Raw genomic sequence first — 26,156 nt, 5'->3', positions numbered from 1 at the left:
CGCCAGCCCGCAGCCGGCTCGAGCCCCTCCGGCGGCCGTTGCGCCGCAGTTCCGCCGGCGAGCGCTGGGTTCGAGCGAGCGACGGCGGTGTCCCCGGAGACCCTCTGGGCGAGACCCGGGACGGGTGAGTGCTGGCGGTCTCGGGGGCCCCCGCGAGCACGCTGCGTTCCCCAACCCTGGGATCGGCCGGTTCCGGGTAGAAACCCTGGCGGGCGCTCGGAGGCGAGGCTCCCGCGGGACCCCGCAGCCAACCGGACGTGGTCTCTGGCCGGCGTTTCTCGAAAGACCTTTTGCGTCGCTGGGGCTTGTGGCCGGCCCTGGCAGTGGCCTGAGCCCCTTCACCGGCTTCCAGAAAGCACTGGAGACAGCGACACCCACCCCTCTTTAGAAATCGGCCCCAAACCGCTTGCCTGGAGACAAAAGGGGAATCGCACTCTAGCAATCTTGGCCTAGAAATGAAAGCTTCTAGTCTGGGAGGGCAAGCCTGAGACCCGGCTGGCCCCCTGGGCTGGTGGAGACACAGGGCCTGCTGTTTTCCGGGTGTGACCTTGGGTGGGCCCCTCTGCCACCTGAGCCCGGGTACCAGAACTGATGGAGCCTGATGGAGCCGTGGTCTCAGGGCGAAGGGGAGAGTCAGGGGTGTGCAGGAGGTGCTGTGTGAATGCTGGCTCCCTGCTCCCCCAGACGCCCAGTAGCCTGGGGCAGTCAGGAAGTGGGGAGGGAGGCATCCAGCTGGTCATTGTCACAAAGTTACTGGGTTGCCGAGAGAAATGGAATCCCCCTTCCTTCTGGGAGCTGGACAGAATGGACTGTGCCTGAACTTGTTCTTCTGGTAGGAACACTGGCGCCCCTTCTGTGTGTCCCTGAATGTTTCAAGATAAGGCAGTGCTGACTTCTTATCACACAGTTTTTCTATGAGTGCAAAGACTGCTTGTTAAGTAGGTAACAAGTTGACTCTTCTCAACTCAGCAGAGGAAAAATTCCTCTCAGTTGTAGTATGTGACTCTGGTCCCTGTCTCTGGCTTTGTTCCTCCTCTGTGTGCCCCATGCCCAGGTCCCCCAAGGCCTGCCGCTGTGCTGTTAGTGAGGTGCTAGCTATTTTGAATCTGGAAGAAATGGTAACACCGGCCCATTCCCTTGCTGTGATTGCAGGTCTAGAAAGGTAAACAAATTGTTGGGAGTTTATACTGGATATTCCAGGCAGGGCATAGCCCCACCAGAGATTTCCTGCCTGGAGACTTTTTTTTTTTTAAGATTTATTTATTTATGCATACAGAACTGGGGTACAGGCCAGAGGTGCAGGGGCAGCGAGAGGCTTCACCAGAGACAGAGTGAGGAGCAGAACAGGCAGATTGACAAAGTACGCTGCTGAGGGGAGCAGCGGGCGGGTCAGGAGAGGTCTGCCGAGCCATGTGGTCTCCTCCGGGGCAGGCGGGGATCGAACTCATGCGGAAGTGGCTTTAGCTTCTCAGTGCTGTGCTTTAACCTGCTGTGCCACCAGGGAGGGCCCCTGGAGACTTTTTTTAATGGCCAGGCAGTAAGGCTCGGGAAGAGCATGAAAGCCTCCCTTGTCTGGAACTTCCACTCTGCTTCTTCCCTACTGTATGATACTGGCAAGTTAGTTCATCTCACTCTTACTTGCTTCCTGATTCACAGATAGTAGTAGTGCTAACCCCATGGACTGTGTTGTGGGGGTGAAATGAGGACACAGGAAAGAAGTGAAGCCAGTGGGATGTCTCAAGCATATTTTGTCCGCAGCCATCACTGCACTACGTGCTCAGGTTCATCTCAGTGCTTTCAGAGCACGACTATCTCAAAGACCAGGCAGCATACAGCAAAGGATCGCTCGGGCCAGGTTTGGCTCTGTCCTGTGCTAGTTCTGTGATCCTTGACCTCTGTGAAATGGAAAAAGTGACATCAGACTGACCAGGTAGTTGTGGGAGCTAAATGAGACAACACAGGTAATCAGAACTCAGCTTCACGCAAGCTTGTAGCCTGGCTCTGAAATGATACTGAACTTCACCATAACCCTGATCCAGCCAAAGGTGTCAAGCATGCCAAGGTAGGTATTTGTAAGAGGTGGGCAGAGATGTAACGATGTCAGCATTGAGGTGACAAACATGTGTTAAGGGCTCACTTTCCAACAACCTTCTTTTTTCCAGCTCACAGCATAGAAAAGTCCTTTGTCGTGTCCACTTCTCTCCCCCTTGCCTCCATGGGACTGTTTCTGCTCTTATTGTCACTGGTCTCTCCAGTAGGGCCTGCGGCGAATGAATGACCTAGCATTGCTGCTCAAACTCAGAAATTCTGTGCTTGTCTTAGGGCAGCAGTCTCTTTGACGATGGAGGGAAGCCGGCAGACGCGGGTGTCTCGGCCCTACAAGATCAGCGAGTCTTCAAAGGTCTGTGAATGATGGCTCACCACCTGTGCAAATTGCCTGGGATTTTTCTTCTTTTTTTCTGATGCACTCCATCTTAATGTACAGATTGCTTTCTTGTTTTCACTGTTGTGAAAGGAGGACGTGGCAAAATCAGAGTGAGCTAGAGTGTCAGGACATAGGAGATGCAACCAGACTCCTTTATTCTGTACCTCAGCCCTCAGGAGTGGATGGGATAGGGCAGAAAGTTGGGCTTTTGGGCCCCACATAAGGGCCCAGAAAGCCCCATTAGGGACCCAGTGATCCAACATGCTGGTGGGGTCCCTCAGTGGTAGCTGGATGTTAAGGGCCCAGAGCGCTCTCTTGTTAATTTCTAACTGTGTGGGACCCTTACGCCCAGTGAGGGTGGGCTCCCATCAGCATCACCCTGGGAGAAGGTTCCCTGAGAAAGTATCTGATTAGAAATGCATATAACCTCCCTCACACACAAATTAAAACCTAGGAGTCTATATAGTCAGTAAAACCCTCAGAGGATTGTCCCCAGGCTGCTGTCTGTACGGATCTGGGGCCACTTTGCAAATCAGTATCCTCATTATGATTACCAGTAACACTTGCTTTTGATGAGAAGTCTCCCCTTTTGGAGATTGGGTTTGGGGATTGCCGTAGATTATGCATTCTCAGTAGGACAGACGTTCCGAAAGAAGTCAACCTGGTTCTTGGGGCTGCAGAGAATGTTACTCTGTTGTGTCTAAAGCACAACTGTCCACACAACTACGTGCAGCTATGCAGACATTCCATGGGAGCTAGTAGAGAAAACTATTCTGCAAGGTTTGGGGGTGGGGCACGATCAAAACAAGATTGAGAAAAATGCCCCTTTGGATAAAGGGAGTCGTGAGCAGCCTATAGATTGGAAGGGGAAAGGGGACTCGGACGAAATCGCACAGATGTATATGAAAGAAAGGCAGGGTATCATGTTTAGGAGAGAGCTCGCTCCTGTTTCCATTTGCGCTTTCTGCGGAACTCCTGCCAAGCCTGACTTTATCTGCCGTGAAAACCCAGAAAGGCCTCGAGCTGTCTCAAAGGGGCTTTGTCTGGGAGCTGGGCTGTGGGGACAGTGCTTCTTTCTAAGTTTGAGAGCCCTGGAAATCTTTGTCGAGTTTCTTTCTGGGGCACTTTTCAACTTTCTAAAAAGGGGCCAAGTCAGCAGTGGATCCTTGATATTTGTTTGCAGATGTTAACGACCCCCACAGAACCATCATCCAAATAGAAAAAAAAGTTACCAATCTCATGCCCACTCTCCCAACTTCCTGCCCGGCCCTTTTGCCCATCTGTGAACTTTATGTGGAAGGACCAGAGAGCAGGTCTTCCCACAGCCCGGTCCCTTCACTCATCCTTGTGCCTCTGAGCTTCCTCTGTTGCTCCTCCATGTGGTGGTGTCTGCTGCGTGTCTGGCCATTGAACTACTGAAAAATGTGCTGTCTGTTTTGATGATAAGTTCTTTTTTGACATAAAATTCCCCAGTCCTGAGCCCTCCCTGTTGGCACAACGGGTTAAAACATAGCACTGTGTAGCTACCCTCAACCGCTTCAACACAAGTTCAGTCCCAGCCAGGGAGTGACCCACATGGCGCAGCAGACCTCTCCTGTGTTAACCGCTGCTCCCCTCAGCAGTGTGTTTCAGTCTGTCTGCCTGCCCTGCTCCCCACTCTGTCTCTAGCGAATCTTCTCATCCGCCTGCACTTCTGGCCTGTACCCCAGTTCTGTATGCACAACTAAATAAATCTTTACCGAAAAAAATTCCCTGCTGCATCCTCTCCGCTACTAGCTACAGAATACCTGTGTTTCCTCACCCACCCTCCTGCTACCTGTGATTAAGTACCAGCGTGGGAAATGAGGGCCAGGTCTCGGTAATCTCGTCTCAGTGTGTTCAGGGCTGAGTTCTAAGTCACACGAGTGCTGTGGTTTCTTAATGATTTCCCCGTAAAACTGGGAACTTGAGTTTGGTTTTTAAACATTCCCATCTCTGCAGTTTCACCAGACTGATCGGCGCCATGCTGTGGGGGGACTAGGTACAGGGCCCAGGATACCCACTGGGCCTGGAGACCCAGCCTTGAAAGTGTCTGTCCTGCTCACTCCTGGGCTCACCGGAGCAGGAGGTCCCACAGCTGTCACCTGACTTGCCCCACCCTGCCCCCTCAGGGCCATTTCCCTTTTTACACCCCAGTTTGGGATCACTTGTACCCTGTTGGTATGTGGTATTTTCAGCATCCCCACCAGCTTAGGAACCACCGGCTCCCTGGTGCTCACTCTGCTCCTCTCAGCATACAGCCCGATGCCTTTTTCTTTCCTTCCTTCCTGGGTCCGCACCAACAGCTGCCTCAAGCTTGTGTGCACTAGAGCCCGGGCCCCACTTTGCTTAATTAGAAGCTCAAACTAGGCCAGCCTGCTCTCTGTGTGAGTCACGGGGATGGACAAGAATCCCTGTTAGCCCTCTGAGAACACCCCATCAAGAAAGGGCAGGAGTCCCTGGCTAGAGCACTCAGGCAGTGAGGACCTGCCCGTCCTGGAATACGGAAGGCCCACAGGCAAATAGGTATGCCCCATACAAACGGCCAGACACCAATTACAAGTTAAAGACACCACAGTAAAAGGCGGTGAAGGGAAGGGGGTTGATGCTGTGGGACGCACAGAGGGATAACTTGTAAGAATTCGGGCTAGCGTAAGCCGGACACGGCCGCACACGCCTCATGAGTCCTCTGTCCATCTGTCCTTCCACCTCTGTGCCCCTGTGCAGGCTGACCGCCAGCCAGTCCTTCCCCTCAGCCATCCTTGAATAGACCGGCTGCCTATTTTTGAATGGTCTGTTTTTCCTTATATTGAATTTTCTTTGTCATTTTTATGGAAAATGAATAAAGCTATGGGCAGTTTCCTGAAAGCCCAGAGCATAACTACTCAACCCTCTGAGGATTCACAAACTGTTGTCTGGGTCTGATCCATCCTGGATCCTCAACTGCGCCTGGCAGGCCACGGCGCTCTCTCTAATGTCAGCCAGCTTGAATTTATTGAATGTCGTTGTAGTAATTATTCATATCAATTGATCTGCTAATTCCACGGTAGCCAGTGACTGACGGTCTGGCCTCTGCACTCAGGGCTGGTTCAGATGGCACCCATGCCACCAGGCACCATGGGACTTAGGGTAGACTTCTTCATCACTCTGAACCTCAGTTTTTCCTCGCCGGGAAAGGTGGGCTTATCACAGATGTGCCCTCAAGGGTTTTCGTGACTCAGATGAGAGCATGCGGGCGAGACAGAGCATAGTGCGGGGTGCGTGTAAACCCCCAGGCAGAGGCCACATGCCTGTATCTGCATGGGACATACTTATTTTTACCCCACATGACTGCTGATACTGGTTTTTGAGCGATGCCCTAGAGCACCCTAGCCCAGGACATCTCAGGGTGTCTGGGGCTCCCACACCCCTGGGCCGCCAGCAGAGAGAAAGGTCTCTGTGGCATGACTGTACACCAGCACTTCGTAGCTCCTGGGCGCATCTCATTAACTCCCCGACCCCGGGAGGTGGATGCCCTCATACTCATGGGTGAGACAAGGAAATGGGGGCCCAGGCTTCTCATGACTCACCCAAGAGTACACAGCTAGTAAGTGGCAGAACCGGGGTTCAGACCCAGAGGCTCCCTGATTTTAGAGACGGCTCCTCCAAGGGCATGTCTGTCCTCATAGGGCATTGTTCACATCCATGGGTTCATGACCCACAGAAGGAAGGGGAGGGAACGGAGTGGCGGAAGGAAGCTCTTAGAAGTTAGAAGGATGGAAGGAAGAAGAGAAAGAAAGCAAATTGTTATAAGTTGTGTTTATAATTTATGAAGAAGGAAGGAAATAACATAGGTGTTTGCACAGAAAAGCACCCTAATTTCCTTGGGACACATTCTGGTATTTATTTCTTGTTCTCTTTCATACCCCTGAGTGTAAGTGCTGATGGTGAGGCACAGGATTGCTTCCAGGCCCCTGCAGGCTGTGGGGGGCAGGCGTTATGTGAGGTTCAGGAGCTCTAGAGCACTAACTTCCATGAAGTGGGAAGGTTTCACTTGGGACCTAAGCCGGGTGCATAGAACATGACTTGATTTTATCAGAAGAAATCCACATGGCCACCCTTCCTGGTGACGCAGTGGGTTAGGATGTAGCACTGAGAGCCAGACGCAGCTGCTTCAGTGTGAGTTCTATCCCCGGCCCAGGAAGTGACCCTCAAGGCGCAGCCGACCTCTTCTGACCTGCCCGCTGCTCCCCTCAGCAGTGTGCTTCATCAGTCGGCCTGTTCTGCTCCACTCTGTCTCTGGTGAATCCTCTCACCACCCCTGCTCCTCTGGCTTGTACCCCAGTTCTGTGTGCATAAATAAATTAAAAAAAAAAAAAAGAAATCCAAATGTCAGTAATCTAAGCATGCAGTTCATTTAGTAATAATAAAAAAGGGGAAGGTTAACCCACCTTGGTGAGGAGACTGACAGCACAGAATGGGCCAGACCAGTTCCTTGCATCGGTCAGACTGCAAGGAGAGCAGCTGCCACTTCTCAGAGTGAGGGTCCCAGGCAGCTCTCTTCAAAGCCTGGAGAAGACTTCAGCCAATAGGCATCTCAAAATCCTGTCTGTATTGTGCCCCTCTTCAGAGGCGTGTTATCAGGACCACCTGTCAATTTTAATTTAGGAGGGGCCTCTCCGTCCAGCCAGGTTTTCACTGTCCTTGCCTTTTGCAGATATCTTTTATGGTGTTTTCAGAAATGAGTGATTTAGCTTAATAGTAGTTACCCCCCTCCGCCCTCCCTCTTCCCCTCCCCCCCCAACCCCATCATCCCAGCCCTGGGCCGTGCGTGACACGTGCTCTCCCGGCAGGTGTACCGCTGGGCTGACCACTCAACCACGGTGCTGCAGCGTCTGAACGAGCAGCGCCTCCGTGGCCTCTTCTGCGACATCGTCTTGGTGGCCGACGAGCAGCGTGTGCCCGCCCACCGCAACCTACTGGCTGTGTGCAGCGACTACTTCAACTCCATGTTCACCCTCGGCATGCGGGAGGCTTTCCAGAAGGAGGTGGAGCTGATCGGCGCCTCCTACATCGGGCTCAAGGCCGTCGTGGACTTCCTGTACGGTGGGGAGCTGGCGCTGGACGGCGGCAACATCGACTACGTCCTGGAGACGGCCCACCTGCTGCAGATCTGGACGGCGGTGGACTTCTGCTGCGAGTACCTGGAGCAGGAGGTGAGCGAGGACAACTACCTGTACCTGCAGGAGCTGGCCTCCATCTACAGCCTCAAGCGGCTGGATGCCTTCATCGACGGCTTCATCCTGAGCCGGTTTGGCACGCTGTCCTTCACGCCGGACTTCCTGCAGAACATCTCCATGCAGAAGCTGTGCGTCTACCTGAGCAGCAGTGCCGTGCAGCGGGAGTGCGAGCACGACCTGCTGCAGGCCGCGCTGCAGTGGCTGACGCAGCAGCCCGAGCGCGAGGCTCACGCCTACCGGGTGCTGGAGAACATCCACTTCCCGCTCATCCCCAAGAACGACCTGCTGCACCGCGTCAAGCCGGCCGTGTGCTCCCTGCTGCCCAAGGAGGCCGACTGCGAGGGCTTCATCGAGGAGGCCGTGCGCTACCACAACAACCTGGCGGCGCAGCCCGTCATGCAGACCAAGCGCACGGCGCTGCGCACCAACCAGGAGCGCCTGCTGTTCGTGGGTGGCGAGGTCTCCGAGCGGTGTCTCGAGCTCAGCGATGACACCTGCTACCTGGACGCCCAGAGCGAGCAGTGGGTCAAGGAGACGCCCCTGCCAGCCCGGCGGAGCCACCACTGTGTCGCCGTGCTGGGGGGCTTCATCTTCATCGCCGGCGGCAGCTTCTCGAGGGACAACGGAGGGGATGCCGCGTCCAACCTTCTCTATAGGTATGACCCCCGCTGTAAACAGTGGATCAAGGTGAGATTAAAGCCACATTACTTCTTTTCTCTCGAGGACTCTTGCTCTCCCTGACCTAGCCTTGAGCGCCCCTCCCCTTCTCCTGGGCCGTGACCGGCGTCCTGCTCCTAAGTGAGGTGTGACCAGCTGGATCAGCACACATCCTGGCCCCTCACGCCCGCGGGAGGGGGTGGGAAGGGCTGACCAGCTGCTTTCTGTGGGGCCAGTGCTGGCCAGAGCAGCGCTGGCCAGTAGGACTTTTTGGACCATGCCGTCCGGCACAGTAACTGCCCACCACCCACGGCACTGGGGTCCCTGGCATGTGGCTTGGGGATCGAGAAACTGAATTTTCTGTTTTAGGCCTTTAGCGAATTTGCATTTGTGCGTAGATGGCCGCTGAGGCAAGTGGCCATCATACTGGATGTTAACTGCTTTCAAGGTGTGAGTCACTGTTCAGTGCTCCGTTCCCCTCCCGCCCAGATTCTCCTCTGCAGAGGTTAGAGGAGCTTACTGAGGTTCGTGTGTGCTGGGAGCGCTGGCTCTCCTGCAGCGCGGCCCCCGAAAGAGCTGTCTGAGTCCACATCCCAGCCTAGCTCAGTCCTAACTGGGGATTTCAGACCTGTTCTTTCTCCTCTGTAGATTTCAGCTTTCCCCTTGGAAATAGGTGGGGAATACTGACCTTCAGGGCCAGCAGGTGGGAACCCACGTCCATGGGTGAGCCCCAGGCCAGGGAAGGGGTCCCTTCTTCTGGGGACACCCGTCCTGACCCCATGGCTCAGTCTTTATACTCACACCTCAGTGTACTCATTCAGCTCAGTGATTATCTGAGCTCGAAACTATCGAAGGAGACTCAGATGCTCTGCCTCTGCCCCCCCCCCCCCCCCCACACACAGCGTGAGACCCATCCTGGCCAATGAGGCTGCCGGAAAGACGACCTTCTCCAGCTGCAAGACCCTGTTCATGCATGTGTTCAGTCTGGATTCTTGAACACAGCTTTTTTTAGGGGTCTTGTACTTTTTCATGCACTGCTAGTGGTCCTTTTGCTGCTAGTGGTACTTTTGCATGACATAAATGGTGGTCAGTAGTAATTTGCAAATACCTGCTGGGGGTGAGGGCATGGATGGATTTTGTTTGTTTGTTTCAGGAAACCACTAAACCAGCAATTTTGAAATATGTCCTGCACCACTGTAGACCCCAGGGTCTACCATCTGGCCAAACAAGTTAGGGGGAACAAATCGTCCCTCCTTCTGGTGGGGATTCGCAGTATCTCCGGGGCTTGGAGAAGTTCCCCCTAAGATACCCTTCTTTTCCCCACATCTGCCTCGCCTCCCCCAAACCACTTGGCCACCACCTGGCCTCCCTGGGCTCTGTGGCCCCTCGAACATGTTTAGGCGCCAGCCAGATGTTGACTCTGCCCCGCTTTTGGGGAAGGGAAGGTACAGGTGTCTCACCTCCGTAGGTGGCCTCCATGAACCAGCGCCGAGTGGATTTCTACCTGGCCTCCATCGAAGACATGCTGGTGGCCGTTGGTGGCCGGAATGAGAACGGGGCCCTCTCCTCCGTCGAGACATACAGTCCCAAGACGGATTCCTGGTCCTATGTGGCTGGCTTGCCCAGGTGAGAGGGGGTTTGTGGCAGATTCTTCCACCCTGACCTTTCTGGGCTGCCTCCTTCCAGGAATAGTCACCTGGCTTGCAAATGTCACTGGGGCGGTCAGGAGGGACAGTGTCAGCCTTGCGGGAATCAGGCATCCCTCTCCAGGTGGCAAGGGGATCACCTGACTGTCTGCATCTGGGCCGCAGCTGTGCAGAGGTGGGGAGGTAGCTGCCCTGAAGCTGGGGCCAAGCGTGTGTCTCCTCCCATCCCCTCCTCCGTGAATTGGGCCTGCAGGATCGGCCTCCCTCCCTGTGCTCAGGAGGATTTTGATGAGATCCTGTGTGTGAACTCTGCTCCCCCAGATGGGGCTCTTGCACTCATGCTCTTCAGCTGCCCTGTATCTAGCTGAACCTCTGCTGTGCTTCTGTCAGCGTCATGAGCTCAGGAGAAGGCGCCACCACTTTCTGATGAGTTCCCTAGAGCTGAATCGCTTGCCTGCCTTCTGAACCTGCCCTGTGATGGGCCATGTCCTCCCCTTCCTCCTAGTTAGAAGGGCATGTGGGATGTGTCTAGATGTGACCTCTGTTCCTGCCCCTGGTAACTACCAACTTCATATGGAGACCAGGGAAGCCAAGAGAGTAGCAACTGGGCACCTGTCGATAAGGTCATTGGACAGTCATGACAGCAGCTCCTGGGGGCCCGGTGCCAACTCTGGGCCAAGGGTCTGAGAGGATGTCACCTGTGATGGCCGTCAGTACCTGTGGGTTGGAGGCCAGCACCCATGTGACTGGTCATCCAGACCGGAGTGGCAGAGGGCAGGGCAGCAAGTCTAGGCCCGTCCAAGCAGACTCAGCTGTGGTCTCCCCGGGTCTGGGTATTTTACCCTGTTTTACAGATGGAGCGTGCAGCTCGATAATGGCCATCTGCCGCCATGCCAGCGTGATTTGTGTACCTTAAATGCTCCCGCGGTGCTATGGATTTTTCTTTCTAGACGCATCTTGGGTGTGCAGTGTTGTGATGGCTGTAGTCATGGTGCTGGTTTCACTGATGCAGGAAAGAGTCTCTCATGGTTCTTCCATCTCTTTTTTCGTCTCCATTTTTATCCATGATTTACATGTTTAATGGAGCCTTGGTGAACCCAGAGCCCAATCCAAGCACCCACCCATGAAACCACAAAGAGCGTAGCCCCCAAAAGTTTTGCTCTCCTATAACACTGGCTTTGTTTTTTTCACCTTTGTTTGCACTTCAGTCTTTGGATATAGGTTTCATGTATTTGTGGTAATTTGAGGTTGACAGAAAATTGAACACGAAGTCCAGAGTTCCCATATAAAGCCTGGGTTTCTGTGGGGGTAGGGGGGTTTCCTACCCTGCCGCACCCAGTGAATGCGCCAGCATTGAGGCATAATGGCTACCTGAGGTCTGTGGTTTACGCGAGCCGCGTGCACTGGTTTACCTGCTGAGGAGCTGCATGGCGGAAGCTGACATGCGCCGGCCACGCCGCCCCCTCCCACCCCTCAGGGTCACTGGGAGGCGCCCCGCCACAGCCGCCCGTCTCGCTGGGAGCGGGCCCTGTACTCCACCTGTGCGTCCTCCCCCGGCCCGAACTGCGGGCAGCGCTGCTGTTTGCCGTCTCTCCAGTCCTTACTGAGGCCGTCTTGCTGGCCTTTGTTCATGCTGCCCTTGAAAATGTGCAGTGGGCTGAGTCTCACATGTGCCCAGCAGACGTGCTTCAGCCCCTCTGAGAAAGAGAACAGTCTTGGGTTCAGAGGGGGCTTCTGAGGCTGCTGGTCCTGCTGTCCGGCGCCCGCTCCTTGCTTCATGTCCTCCACTCCTGGGCCCTCCCAGATTGCAGGTGTCCCCACGCTGTAGAGAAGACTCAGGACGCGGGGCTCCCTGCCACAGAGGTGTTCCCACAGGGGTTTCCTTGTCTGGTGACTGGTTTTTGAGGAGTCCCATTGTTCCCTGGGGGGTGACCCCCCCATCCCTGCAAGGGTCTGAGCTCGCAAGGAAGGCCCAGCAGGCACGCGCCGAGCCCCTCTGCCCGTCTTGTCTCCACAGGTTCACCTACGGCCACGCGGGCACCATCTACAAGGACTTCGTGTACATCTCTGGGGGCCACGACTACCAGATAGGCCCCTACCGCAAGAACCTGCTGTGCTACGACCACCGGACGGACGTGTGGGAGGAGCGGCGGCCCATGAGCACGGCCCGGGGCTGGCACAGCATGTGCAGCCTGGACGACCGCATCTACTCCATCGGGGGCAGCGACGACAGCATCGAGTCCATGGAGCGCTTCGACGTGCTGGGCGTGGAGGCCTACAGCCCGCAGTGCAACCAGTGGACCCGCGTGGCGCCGCTGCTGCACGCCAACAGCGAGTCGGGGGTGGCCGTGTGGGAGGGCCGCATCTACATCCTGGGCGGCTACAGCTGGGAGAACACCGCCTTCTCCAAGACCGTCCAGGTGTACGACCGCGAGAAGGACAAGTGGAGCAAGGGCACCGACCTGCCCAAGGCCATCGCCGGCGTGTCCGCCTGCGTCTGCGCCCTGAAGCCGCGGCTGGAGGACAAGAAGAAGAAGGGCAAGGGCAAGAGGCCCCAGGACCGCGGCCAGTGACCCCGCCTGCACCCCGCCGCACCCTCTGCCCCGCCACCAGCCGGTAGACCAGCAGCAGCTCGGTAGAATCCTCAGCCACGGTGGACTGAGCAGCTTTTTCTACTTTTATGATTCTTGGTATTTCTACGATATCATAGTAACCGATTAAATAATCTATATAACTTGATCTATTATCTCGCTTGAGTAATTAAACCCGCACCCAGGCAGGAACCTTCCCCTGATACCTGGACAGGGAGCCTTCCCGCAGGATAAACGCCCATGCGTCCCCCCCAGACCGGCCCCCGCCCGAGGTAGCTACGGTGGGGGTGATGCAGTTTTTTCAGAGTGGAACTAGGGGAGTTTGACGGGGCATTGCAGACCCCTTGTCCACACCTCCCTAAACCCACCTGAGGTTTTAAAAATGCAGATTCCTGGATCCCATCTCATGATTTGAAACCTGAAGCTACTGGGGACCGGGGTGCCTGGAAATTATTTTTCACCAGTATCTGGAATGTCTAGATGCCAGCCATGTTGGGAAGCGCTGGCCAGGTCAAGCTCATTTGTTTGATTAAAGGGGACACAGAGACCCTCGGGCGTGCGTAAGTGGTGGGGGCCCCTGTCAGGTGGGATGGGGGTTCCCTACCACAGAGGTGTTCCCACTGCGGTCTTCTGGTCAGGTAACTCATTTCTGAGGAATCCCCTTTTCCCGGGGTGATAATCCTCCCAAATCTTGCATGGGCCTAAGCTAGCAAGGGAGAAGGGAAGGGGGTGGAGCCAGAAGCTCTTTTTCAACATGAACCTGTCATTTTGTTCTTTATTTCACTTTTTATTTTTCCGAATCCACTCTAAGCTCCCTCATCGATGTTCGTGTCCCAGGAAAGAGCCTAAGAGCTGTCAAATTTGCCTCGGTCATCTGTGCCTCTTGCTCCACAGAGTTCTTGAAAAGCGCCCGGGCCAGTGAGCACGGCTGCCCCCAGAAGGTTGTCCATTTTCTTCCTAGCTCAGATGACAGGCCAGGTCCCTGCTGGCTGCTGCTGAGTGGTGTTGCAGCCCTGGGCAGCCAGTAACCAGTTTGCACCGTTTCCTGTTCTGTTAAAAGGATGTGGTAAGGTGACCTCATCCTGCAGCTCCATCTTGGGGTCCAGCCCCTTTAGCCCACATCAGCTGTGATTGCAACCAGTACCTCCCTGTGCTCCTGCCCACTGTTACCAGGCCAGGCAGCCATCACGCTCCCCGGAAGGGGAGCCCGAGGCTCTCCTGAGAGCCCCTGTATGAGAGAGGAAGGGTGCCATGGAAGGTGGGAGCGAGGAGCTTTCATGGCGAGGAACGGTCTCTACCTGGCAAAGATTCAACTGCCGAGCTCAAGTCCCTTCAAGACTTGTTACTGACACCATTGGGAAAATCTCAGTTAACGTATTTCCCTTTTTATATTTCCCTTTTTATTCTTGTCCTGTACTGGCCATCCTTTCTCTTCAAGAGTTCCTGATTCTGCCGGCTCTGTTTCTGTAGAGACCAGGAGGGCCCAGAGAGACTCGGGAGCCGGCCAGTTAGCTCACTTCTTGCCCGTGGAAGTCTGGAGGCTCACACGCTGCTGACAGGTCCCGCAATACTTGCGGACATCCAGCCCCAACCTGGGGAGCCCCACGGCACTCCACGCCTCAGGCCCTGTGGAGGCAGGTGCTGACATGACCCTGCATCCACCCGGCATTTCCAAACTGCTGAGCTTGAAACTCCTCTCTCATACCTCAGACCCACCCGGTGTGTTCGCAGGATGTCTCGATGTGTGACGACAGCCCGTACCCTTTGATTCCGGGAACAACCTCGCTACCTGAAGACTTTGTAACAGGCACAGTGTGGTGTGGAGGGGCTGAGTCGGGAAGAACCCACAGAATCTGGTCTGTTCTCCCCAGCTCGGGCCAGTTCACCAGCAGAGAGGTGTGAGCAGCTTTGGGGGGGAGGTGGGGGACAGGCTGCCTTTTTGGATAGCAGGCTACCTCTGACCTTGGGAAGAGGGCGGCCACTTCGTTTTCGCCTCAGCCAGCTCTTCATATTCGACCCCACAACGGGTCCCAGGTGTGGGTGTGGTGCCGGCTCTTGGGCTCCCCTTGGTCTTCGTGTGCTTTGGGGGCCACACGCCGTGTCCCTGTACCTGATGCTGTGTGATGTCTCCTGCCCGAGGAAGGTGCTTGTCATTTCTGTGGCTCTGAACGTGCTATCACTGAGGTCCGGTCCTTGAAAAGCGGGGTTAGTTTGTGCCAAGAAAGGTTTTCGAGCTCTTCGGGGGTCCCTGTAAAGGTGCGTCACCCTGGCCTGTCGGCAGGTCTGTGGAGATACAGGAGAGCAGGGGCGGGGGACACACGGGCTGTGCGATCCCTGTTTCCGTGCGGGTCCCTCTGCCCGGTGCGCGGCAGAGACTGGGAGAGCCGCACACATGAGCTGCCAGGCTGGGGCTAGGCCAAGCTGCCCTGCACAAGCTGGGAACAGCTGCAGCTTCTAACCTGCCCCCGTACCCCATGGGCTTTTATTCCAGCCTGTCCTGTCTGACTTGTAAAAAACCTTGGGTTTGCTCCAGGTTTTGTGTGTGAGCCTCACCCCAGTTGGAACCCCATTTGTTTCTGGCACACGTGATACAAGAAGGGAAGGAGAGCGGAAGCTATTGGGGGCCTTTCTGCTCTTTAAAATAGATTGTCTTAGCGACATGCTCTGCCACATATTTGCAATGTCCTGCCATTCTAGAAAGTCTTCCAGGTAGGACTTCTGGACGGGTATCTGTGTGTTCATTTTCTGAATGCCACTGCATGAACAGGTGTCTCTTGACTGAGTAGAAACCCCAGAAGCCAGCCCTAAGGTGTTCACTGTGGGGAGAGAGCTGAGACCCTGGAGGCGAGTGGGTCCCTCCTCCAAGGCCAGGGGCCCCTCTGCAAATTAAGGTGTATTCACCAGTGGTTCAAAGCCCCTGACGCTTGAGCCAGGGGTGACCTTTCAGTGGCTTGCAGCAATGTGGAAAGTGAAAGGACTCTTGGCCACACCCACACCACGCGAGGGTCATCAGCCTTACCTTTGCTTGGTTCTGCAGGTATGGCGTGGTCGGGACAGTGCCTCGAAGGCCTTCGGATGCTGTTACTGTCTCAGATCTCTGATCCTGAACTCAGAAGGGCAGCTCCAGCTGTCGTCTGGACATCCTTGTCTCCCTGGCTCCTTGTCATTTCTGTGGCTCTGAACGTGACATCACCGAGGTCAGGTCCCTGCTTGTCTAACAGGGGCAGTGGAGGGGCAGTGGCCTGACCTCCAGGACTCAGCTCTGTAGAGAGCAGTTCAGCTCCTGGGGACTGGAGATCCGGCCCTATGTGTCTGCCAAGCCTGGCTGTTTTTAAAGATTTTTGAAACGTTTTGATACCTTTTGATACCATTTGCTAATGACCGTTTTGTAGGTTGCCTGCTGGAGTTTTCAGCCTCCTTCCCTCACCCCACCTCCTTGAGCTTGCACCAGACAGCACGTGTCCTGTGGTCAGTGCTGGGTCACTCCCCTTGTGCTGTATCTTGGAGCTCCCTCCCTTCCATGGTTACAGACCAGTAGAGCTCTTGGACTTTGTCAGGTCACATGGTCATGTGTGGCCCCCACCTGAGTGAGAGTCACTGCTTTACCACTCACTCCCTTAAGATGTACCCTGCCCTCCCCGAGTGCCTACCTCAGCAGTGAAAGGATCTCCAGGACTGGCCTGCATATATATCCCCTCTCCTGGGGGCAGTTCTCCACCTGGGGTTTGGCTCGGGTCCCACCTGCCCTTTTAAAGACACATGAAATCCCTAAAAAACTATAATAGTGAACCATCTGCACTTTAAGGAATAAAGTCAGCTTTTTTGGTCAGCTTTTCAGGTTCCTTTCTTTGGTGTTTTTGTTGTTTGTATAGACACAGAATCTAGCTTCCAAGGGTGCTTAGGATCTCAAGAACTTGTCTTTGGTTACCTTAGTTCAAGGAGTTGAATGAATGTATACTTTGGGTGGGGGCGTGGGCGGAGGAGCAGGAGAATAGAGCCTCCCCTGTCAGTGTCCTGACAGGATTCCCACCTTCTCGAAGTTCTGGAAGCTGTCACGTTGGTTCCTTTACCATGGTAGCAAGGGGGCAAGTCCTTTGGAGCAATTCAAGTTCAGCATCACCTCACCAGCCTCCCCCTTCAAAATTTAGTAAGATTTCTGAAGATTAAGTAATTCTCTGGGATGTTCTGTTACCAATGTTACCAAAATCTGTTACTATCTGTTACCGTTACTGATCCTCTGCTTTGTTTTTGTATTTGTCATTTTATGAACCTCCATGCCTTATGTCTGATCTCTTTTTCAATTAATTTTCTGCACGTTAGGGTTTTTTTTTTTTTTTTTTTTGTCCTTTGTAATTTTACACAGAGCATTCAGCTCTGGAGACAACATTAAAATGATTCGCCTGCTAGGCTGTGGTTTATTTTATAATTATATTCCTCGTCTTGTGTGGTTATTATAATGATGTTCGGTCCTGTTTTCTCTGCCCAGATTAAAAAAAAACCTTTGCAGTTGAACCCAAATATAATTTGGAAATTAACCTGATTGCCTTTTAGTGGTAGACTGGGACATTTCGATTCTGATTTCTTTGTACTTTTAATTACTGCATTTTACTAAGAATTTCATTCAGACCCTTGATTGCCACACCCCATCCCATGACCTGAAATGAAATTCTTTGCTTACATTTGTGTCTGTGAGGGTGATTTGCTTAGAAAAGAAATATAAAAACCAGGCAAGAGTTTATGACAAGTAATTTATCTTTATCAAAAAGATACACTTGGCCCTCCCTGGTGGCGCAGCAGGTTAAAGTGCAGCATTAAGAAGCTAAAGCCGGGCCCTCCCTGGTGGCGCAGCGGGTTAAAGCACTGCACTAAGAAACTAAAGCCACTTCCGCATGAGTTCGATCCCCGTCTGCCCCGGAGGTGACCACATGGCGTGGCAGACCTCTCCTGACCCGCCCGCTGCTCCCCTCAGCAGTGTACTTCGTCGATCTGCCTGTTCTGCTCCCCGCTCTGTCTCTGGTGAATCCTCTCACCCTCCACATCTCTGGCCTGTACCCCAGTTCTGTACGAATAAATAAATAAATCTTTAAAAAAAAAAAAAAAAGAAGCTAAAGCCACTTCAGTGTGAGTTCGATCCCCGCCTGCCCCGGAGGTGACCCACATGGCGTAGCAGACCTCTCCTGACCCACCCGCTGCTCCCCTCAGCAGTGTACTTCGTCAGTTGGCCTGTTCTGCTTCCTACTCTGTCTCTGGTGAATCCTCATACACCCCCTCACCTCTGGACTGTACCCCAGTTCTGTGTGCATAAATAAATCTTAAAAAAAAAAAAAGATACACTCACATACCTGTAAGAGTTCACTCCTATCTCCTTTACGAATAGAAACTTGGAGGCCCTCCCTGGTGGTGCAGTGGGTTAGGACATAGCACTGCAAACTGGCCACAGCCACTGCAGTACGAGTTCGATCCCCGGCCAGGGAGCTGACCCACATGGCACAGCAGGCCTCTCCTGTCTTGCCTGCTGTTCCCCTTAGCACCTTAGCAGTGTACTTCTGTCTGTGGTGAATCCTCTCACCACCCCTGCACCTCTGGCCTGTACCCCAGTTCTGTATGCATCAATAAACTAATCTTAAAAAAAAAGAGAGAAAAACTTGGCACTCCCTCCTGCCTGCGGGGTTTTGCCAGAGGCTCACAGACCAGCCTAGTCATGGTCACGGTCAGTCACCTTGTCCCTGAACCTTTCGCAGAGGGCAGTGAGAGGAACCTGCCAGTCCCAAATCCCAGAAACAGAATTTGAATCTGTCTCTCTGTGAGGCAAAAAGGACCCTGCCTGGCAGATGCTCAAATAGCCCTGGTTTAATCACCTCAAACTCAAAAGAATCTTCGGTTAGAATTCTATTACCATTTTGTAGATGAAGCCATAGCGTAGGTTAATTCTATTCCCCAAATCCAGCCCCCTGAGCCACCCAGCTAGATGGACACTGTGTTGGTTTGAGTTGCCTTGAATGCAGAACCTGAGATGAGGCTGAAGGGACAGGTGGTTCCACGGGGTGCCTGTCCCCAGGCAGCTGTAACAAGAGAGGGAGGAGAGGCTAAAAAGGAAGGGCTTTACCTGTGGCTGAGCGATACATCACACAAGTATGAGGACTCTGCTGGGCAGCTTTCAGCCAGGTGTCACGGTCATCAGTGGTTCAGGAAGATACACTTATAAGATGGGGTGTGGGTGGAGTGCTGAGTCAGGTGGTCTCCTGAACGTTCTTCCCCTACCCTCAGTCTGTCTGCTTTGCCATACCAAGCTTCCTATGTGGCAGTAAGCACCCCCTGCCCCACCAGGTGACCGTCTCTAATAGCTGTGGGACTTCTCTTAACTGAGCCTGTGACTGACTTTATTGCATTCTCCTCTTGAGGTTATCACAATGCCCTCCAAGTTTAGGGGTGCTCCTGCCGCCTCCTGGCTGCCTGGGAAGGAAAGCAGAGCATCCCCTGGCCTGTGCCCCCAAGGTCAGGACTGCCTCCACACCTTCGACCCCTCCACTTCTGGCTGCTCTCAGTGCCCAGCTGGCTGGCCAGTGTCTGCAAGGCCTGGGACAGAAAGTGTGTGAAGGAGGACGCCATGTATGGCCATCAGAGCCTGCCCAGAAGGACCCGCCGGTAGACTCGGGGGCAGAGGGCCTGTATCCAGCTCTCTGGGCACCTGCTTGGAGACAGATTTCAACCTACATCTGCCAGCCCAGACCCTACTCTTGAAGCATCCCGATAATGGCCACCGTGTAAGGCCCCTGTGTGGGCTACCATGCTCCTGGGAGCCCCCCAGGATGCAGGTGTGTGAACTCCTTGCTCTCAGCCATCAGTCAAGATCACTGGCCCTCACAGGGGTGGCAGCAGGCATGGGACTGGTATGCCTGCCTGGGACAAAGTGGGACTCAAGCCCATGCCCTCAGAGCCCCGCTGGGGAATGGTCCTCACCCTGTATCGACTGAGGCCAGAGCCCCGTCACAAGCACCTGCCACACGTGGGCACGAAGACAGACTCATCTCACCTCCATGGAGCTGGACAATGCTGAGTGAGTCCTCAAGGTGACATTCACTAAACAGAGTTCTGTACCTGGCAGGCCCACTTAGTTCTGGGGACACGTGGTGACAAGGCAGAAAGACGCTACCTGCCGACTCAAATGCCGATGAAGACCCCTCCTGCAGAGAGAAGGGCAGGCATGATCTCCAGACCGATGTGCCAAACCCACTGGGCAATTTACTTGATGTGGGTATACTGTATGTGAGTGAATTAAAAGCCCAAAGCTTTTTGCTTTAAGCTGTGTGCGAGGTGTGTGTGTTAGAGGAGCCAAGGGCACTGAGGCAGAGAAAGTAGGGAGAAGTGAGATCTGGGGCAAGTCAGAGAGGTGCTGATGGGGGTAGGGGGTGGGGGGGAGACTTGGGCCGGTCTATGAGAGACTCATTGGTGGAAGGAATGGGGTCTGACAGCAGCAACTGGGAGACACAGGCCCCGCCTGGGCTTACTGGTCTTAAAACCACAGCAGTTTCATTAAAGCTCGTGTTGGGCAGGACCCAGTTAGGGCAGTTTATCGCTGCCGGTGGCTTCCGCTTGGCTTCTGTCTTACCTCACTCAGAGAATCTGAGTGTGTGTGCCAGGAGACAGGAAGTGGAAGCTGGCTCTGTGCTTTTCCAAAAGCCCACATGCAATAAAATGTACTGTTTTCACATAGCTATATGTGTAGTTTTGTGAATTTAAACAAATAATCAAAGTATTACTCATTGCAAAAGTCAGAGATGACTGAATAAAGCAAATAATAAGGCAGATGGGTTACTACTCAGCCATGAATAGGAATGAGGTGCTGACTGATGTTACGACATGAGTGAACCATGAAGACATTATGTTGAGTCTTCATGCTAAGAAGTGAATGTAAAACACAGTTTATGGTTCCATTTATGTGCAATGGCCAGAGCAGGCACATTCACAGAGACAGAAAGTAGACAGATGGTTGCTTAGGGCAGCAATGGGATTGAAGATGGGTAGGGAGCAAGAGCGAAGCATAGTGGGCAGTTCTCTCTGATGTGATGCCAGTGTTCTCAAAGTGACTGTGGTTTAAAAACAATCTTGAGGGGCCCTCCCTGGTGGCACAGCGGGTTAAAGAGCAGCACTAAGAAGCTAAAGCCACTTCAGCATGTGTTTGATCCCCACCTGCCCCGGGGATAACCCACATGGCGCGGCAGACCTCTCCTGACCCGCCCGCTGCTCCCCTCAGCAGTGTACTGCAGTCAGTCTGCTTGTTCTGCTCCCACTCTGTCTCTAGTGAATCCTCTCACCCCTCCCCCCCCTGCATCTCTGGCCTGTACCCGAGTTCTATGTGCATAAATAAATAAATCTTAAAAAAATCTTGAATTGTGTCCTTTAAATGAATGAGTTGGGATCTCCCTGGTGGTGCAAAGGGTTAAGTCTCAGCACTGTGAAGCTCTCCACAGCCACTGCAGCACAAGTTCAGTCCCTGGCCAGGGAGCTGACCCACATGCCACAGCAGACCTCTCCTGTCTGGCCTGCTGCTCCCCTCAGCAGTGTATTTAAGTCGGTCTGCCTGTTTTGCTCCCCACTCTGTCTCTAATGAATCCTTTCCCACTACCTCTGGTCTATACTCCAGTTCTTAAGTGCATAAGTAAATAAAAATAAATTTTTTTTTAAAAAGGGTGAATTGTGTGGTATGTGAATTACATCTCAACAAAGCTGTTTAAAACACTGAAGCAGGCCTCCTTCCCTGGTTATGCAGTGGTTTAAACACAACACTGCAAGCTAGCTGCAGCCACTGCAGTGCGAATTGGGTCCCTGCCCCGGAGGTGACCCACACGGTGCAGCAGACCTCTCCTGACCCGCCTGCTGCTCCCCTCAGCAGTGTACTTCGTCGATCTCCCTGTTCTGCTTCCGCTCTGTCTCTGGTGAATCCTCTCACCGCCCCTGCACCTCTGGACTGTACCCCAGTTCATAAATAAATAAATCTTTAAATAAATAAATCTTCAAAAACAAAAATAAAATACTGAAGCAGTAATTCACCTCATTCTCTGAGTTCTATGTGTTGGTCTCCCAGGTAGCTCACATGTGGACCTCCAGGATACAAACCTCTTTGCTTGATTCTAAAACTGGGAACTTTGAGCAAGCAAGGGAGCCATTCTGTGACACAGACCTCGCCGTCCTCCAGAGGGCGCTGAAGAGCGATGGTCTGCAAACTGGATCTTGCACTGTCAGCGTCCAAGCGAGCCCGTTAGAAAAGCAGATTCTCAGGCCCCAGCCATGGTCTATTGAGAAAGCCACTCCTGGATTGGGACCCGGTACTGTGTGTTTTCACATTCCTTCTTGATGAGCCTAATGCAGGCTCAGTTGAACCACTGCTGTCTAGAAGTTTCTGTCTCCGTATCCCATCCACATGCTTTCTTGGGCTATGAGTCTCTGCTAAATTACCAACAGTTCTGCCCGGGTTGTGACAACCCATGGAGGAGTCACCAGGGTCTCTCTGGCCAGGCACAACATGATCTAGGAGTAGCCGAAGCTTCCAGATTGAGGCTAGAAAAGGTCAGAGTGTACCCCTGTGGGGGGCCACACACATGCCTCAGGCACCCCAGGAAAAGTGAGCCTTGTCTGTGGACTTCCTGTTGACGACAGCAGGAAGCCTGGGTGTGGCACAGCCTTTGAATGGGCTCCAGCATCTGCAAGCTGTGAGACTCCACACTCTGCAGGGTGGACTCACTGGCAGAACATGTATGCCACCATAGTGTTTCATCATCCTGAGGGGCCCCAGCCCCTCTCCTCAGCCAGGAGAAGGTGCTCAGAACACAGAACCCCTACAGGTCCTCCTGAGCTTCCTTGTGTGCTGTAGATATTGGCCTTGTTTGTTCCAGGCTGAAATTCAAGAACACTGGGTGCCAACCCAGTGTTCCTCCCTAATTAGCCTGGAGCAAGTCGTCGCTTCTGACTCTCCTGTTTTTAGAATGGGGACTAGATCAGGTCTCTGTGATGTGGCTGGAGCATGGACTCCAGTCAGGAAGGAAGGTTCAACTTTGGTTCTTTCACTTGCCAGTTGGACAAGGTATTAGGGGAAAGGATGTCCTGGATGAGCACTACAGATACCCCCACCCCAGACACCGGAACTACAAATCTCAGTATCACCAAAGCATGCTGGGACCTGAGGGCGGACTTAAGCAGTGATATTTGAATATAAAACCAGACATGTGGGCTCCAGGGGTCTCTTGGCCTCATGGTTCACGGCTTGTCTCTTGGCTCTTCACTGGTTTTCTGTGTGCTATTGGGGTTCCAGGTCAGCAGAAGTAGTAGGATGCATTAATTAACTTCTCTCTCTCACTTTCCCTGAGTTATTAATTTCCCTTCTCTCTTGTAAATAAACCCATGATTAACCATTTGTGTATGTCTGCAGTTGAATCTTAAGCACATGGGTGATGCAGCTCACATTGGGGTGCCCTGTAATGAAGGCACTCTTAAATTCCTATTCCTGATGCACGGGATGAGGTGGCTGGAGATGACTCTTGTCTCTCAGAGTGCAGCCTGCAAAAATCCTTGTCAACTAAACAGCTACCTAAAGACTCTGAAGGTGATGGGGGGACCCCCTCTTGGGGCCTCTCACCAGCAAGACTTACATATTATAACCTCTGAAAATCCCACAGAAGACAACTATTTAATGTGGCTTAAACTAAAGTAGGATTTCACACTGTTTGACCCAGTCCTCTTCCCTTTCTCCACTACAGGAATTTGGCATCAATCAACACAACACCTTTGAGAACTGGGAAATTAAAGACTTCTGTGTCCTATCAACTCACACTCAGTGAGGTAGTGCCTGTCCCATAACCCACATGGAAAGGTGCCACAAAGATGGTGGGTTGACTTTGTAAGACAGATTGCCCAAGAAGCACCGAGGTTTGATTTGGTTACCATGTTTCATGGTCTGGATTGCAGCCTTGCGGATCTGGACTCTGGATTTCGCTAATGCATCTATGATGGTTAATCCTGTATCTCACTTTGACCGAGCCACAGTGCCCAGATAGCCCATGAAGCACTGGCCAAAGCGTTTCCCTGAAAGTATTTTTGGATGAGATTAACACCTGAATCAGTGGAGTTTGAGTAAAGCAGAGTGCCCCCCACAATGTGGGTGGGTCTCATCCAATCAGATAATAGCCTGAATAGCACAAGACTGAGGTCCCTGGAGAGAAGGAATTCTCCAGCACACTTCCCACCAACTTGCACTGAAACATTCATTCTTCCTGGAACTCCAGGCTGCTGCCACCCTCAGACTCTGGATTTGCCAGCCTGCATAATCATGTGAGCCAATTAAAATAAATGTTCCCTCATCCCTCCCTCCCCCTGACCTGTGTGTGCTATATCCGCACTCAGTTCTGTTTCTCTAAAGACCCCTGGTGACTGCAGGAGCCACAGGAGAATGGACTCAGGGACTCATGACATGAGCCTGAGTCTGAAAGATAACAATGGGAGCATGTTCCCCCAAGAAGGGACCTTGGCTGACAGGCTGGCCATCCACTGGCCTTGGGAAAGAGACATAGGTGTATGTGGAAGCCACTCGCCTTGGTTGATCTAGCTGCTTCCATTGTAACAACACAGACCCCAAAGAGCAGCCAGTGCGGCACCATCATCCTCCAGGAGACACACTTACCACTCGGAGGCCAGTGGGTGACTATGGACCCTTTGTCTCAATTTATCTTGCACTGGAACTTCATGAATGGTCCAGCACATATTCTGCTAGCGTGTGACCCGCTGACAAGTGTCCCATAGCATAGCTCATGGATGAGTCACCCATACAACCTTGGGATTCCTAGTCCACATTTTACAAAGCCAGGGGCTCTTTTTTTTTTTTTTACTATGTAAAACATTATTATTTAATATTAAATTAAAAAATCAAGCTACAGTAAAATCATACAGAATGATACTATGTAAATTACTTAAATAATCAAAGAAAATAGGAAGGAAGATGCCATAAATAGATAAACTACAAACACTGCTGGCAGGGTTACCGATGACAAATTCTTTTCATTATAGTTTCCGATTCTGAATGATGTTTCAATTTTGTGTTCTAAAAGCTGAAATGCCTGGCAGCACAAGCAAAAGAATCAGGACCATGAACTGCATTTTGTATGCCATCGGTTCCAAAGAGGGCTCTGATGCTTCCAGGAGCACCCAGGAGCACGTGCCAGCTCAGAGTTCGCAGGTCCATGAAGTCTCTTCCACCCACATATAGTGTCATCTTTTAAAATTTCCATGACAATAATAGGACCACTTGAACTGGATCAGCTCATATAAAAATCGCTTTAATTGATGGTCTGTGTGAAAATCTGTTGCTTCTTTTCTTGAAAGCATCTTCATTTTGAGTTTGGCTATGGTAAATCCAGCTTTGTTTATTATTTCAATTATTTCTGCAGCTTTGACATTGCATCTGGTTTAATCAGGGTTAATGCTACTAAAAGATGTCTTCTCACCTGACCCCATGATATCAGGTTCTGAGGAAAGCAAAAAAGATTTAATGCATATCAATTGGCAAGGAGGAAGTTGATAAACTGAAATCTGCAGCTTATCCACCTATCATCTCCCTATCTATCCTCTATCCGCTCACCTTCCCAGCCATCTACCTCCACCCAGGCATCTATCCTTCTACTTATTTCTATCTTGTTGCGTCAGCATCGTCAGCATCGCGGGGGTATGAAACAGGAGTCTCCAGGAGGCAGCCTGCGGCTCCAGAGCAAGGTCCTGGCCTTTTCACTTTTTTATTGACAAAGAAAGGTGGGTCAACCTGAACACTGGATTTTGGCTTTAGGGAGGGTGAGACCAATGATAAACACCCAGCTCCCACCCACAGCTGCAATCTTCTTAGCAAGGCATTTCCCTGGGACATCAGTCAGCATCCCCCAGGGCATTCCCGGTCATACCTGGGGATGTATATCTATTGCCCAGGGTAATCAAGGGCCCTGCTATGCTCTAACTTGAAAAGAGCCTGAAAGCTACACCCATACTGTTTCTCTGTAGAACCCTGAATGCTACAATGTGGTAAGTGAAATGTAGAGAAGACTTAGGCATAAAGACTGCTCATTAATATTCATCAGAGTGAACAATTAGAAACAATTTATGTCCATGAAATGTGCAAGGGACAAAATATTGTGAAATCTTTAAAATAATGTTTGTGTCATTGAATCAGGGAACCCAGGAGGGGAAGGGGTAACAGAGAGAGCACAGGGACTACGGTGATAGACTGTGGGTGCTTTGGTGGTGGGAAAATCAGGGAGAACACGCAGAAGGAGAGAAATCATATATTGCCCCAAAATGAGCAGCGATGTAAGAAAAAGTATTACATTTTAAAAATAAAAAGCTTGTGATTTTTTTTCTTTTTTTAAAAAAAGGGATTTATGGGCCCTCCCTGGTGGTGCAGCCAGTTAAAACACAGAACTAAGAACCTAAAGCCACTTCAGCATGAGTTCAATCCCCACCTGCCCTGAAGCTGACCCACATGGCACCGGCAGACCTCTCCTGACCCGCGGGCTGCTCCCCTCAGCAGTGTCTGCTCCCCATTCTGTCCCTGGTGAATCCTCTT

The 26,156-nt window shown here is 52.5% G+C and overlaps 1 protein-coding gene across 2 annotated transcripts; it reads left to right on the top strand.

Annotated features, from left to right (window-relative positions):
- Positions 1-2,326: 2,326 nt before the first annotated feature.
- On the top strand, positions 2,327-17,346 carry KLHL36 (kelch-like family member 36). Of its 2 annotated transcripts, XR_001145894.1 has the most exons (5): positions 2,327-2,401; positions 7,276-8,349; positions 9,788-9,945; positions 11,983-14,812; positions 15,090-17,346. XR_001145894.1 is itself a non-coding variant. In XM_004690334.2 (4 exons), the coding sequence occupies exons 1-4, from the start codon at positions 2,342-2,344 to the stop codon at positions 12,536-12,538; spliced, it is 1,848 nt and encodes a 615-aa protein (XP_004690391.1). In that variant the 5' UTR covers positions 2,327-2,341; the 3' UTR covers positions 12,539-17,346. The 2 variants fall into 2 exon arrangements, 1 of the variants encoding a protein (XP_004690391.1); XM_004690334.2 differs by having other exon boundaries at positions 11,983-17,346.
- Positions 17,347-26,156: the final 8,810 nt, after the last annotated feature.

The sequence above is a fragment of the Condylura cristata genome, unplaced genomic scaffold (assembly GCF_000260355.1).
Source record: "Condylura cristata isolate star-nosed mole 26May11 unplaced genomic scaffold, ConCri1.0 scaffold00028, whole genome shotgun sequence".
In the NCBI taxonomy this organism is placed as follows: domain Eukaryota; kingdom Metazoa; phylum Chordata; class Mammalia; order Eulipotyphla; family Talpidae; genus Condylura; species Condylura cristata.
This window is presented reverse-complemented; position numbering and strand designations above follow the sequence as displayed.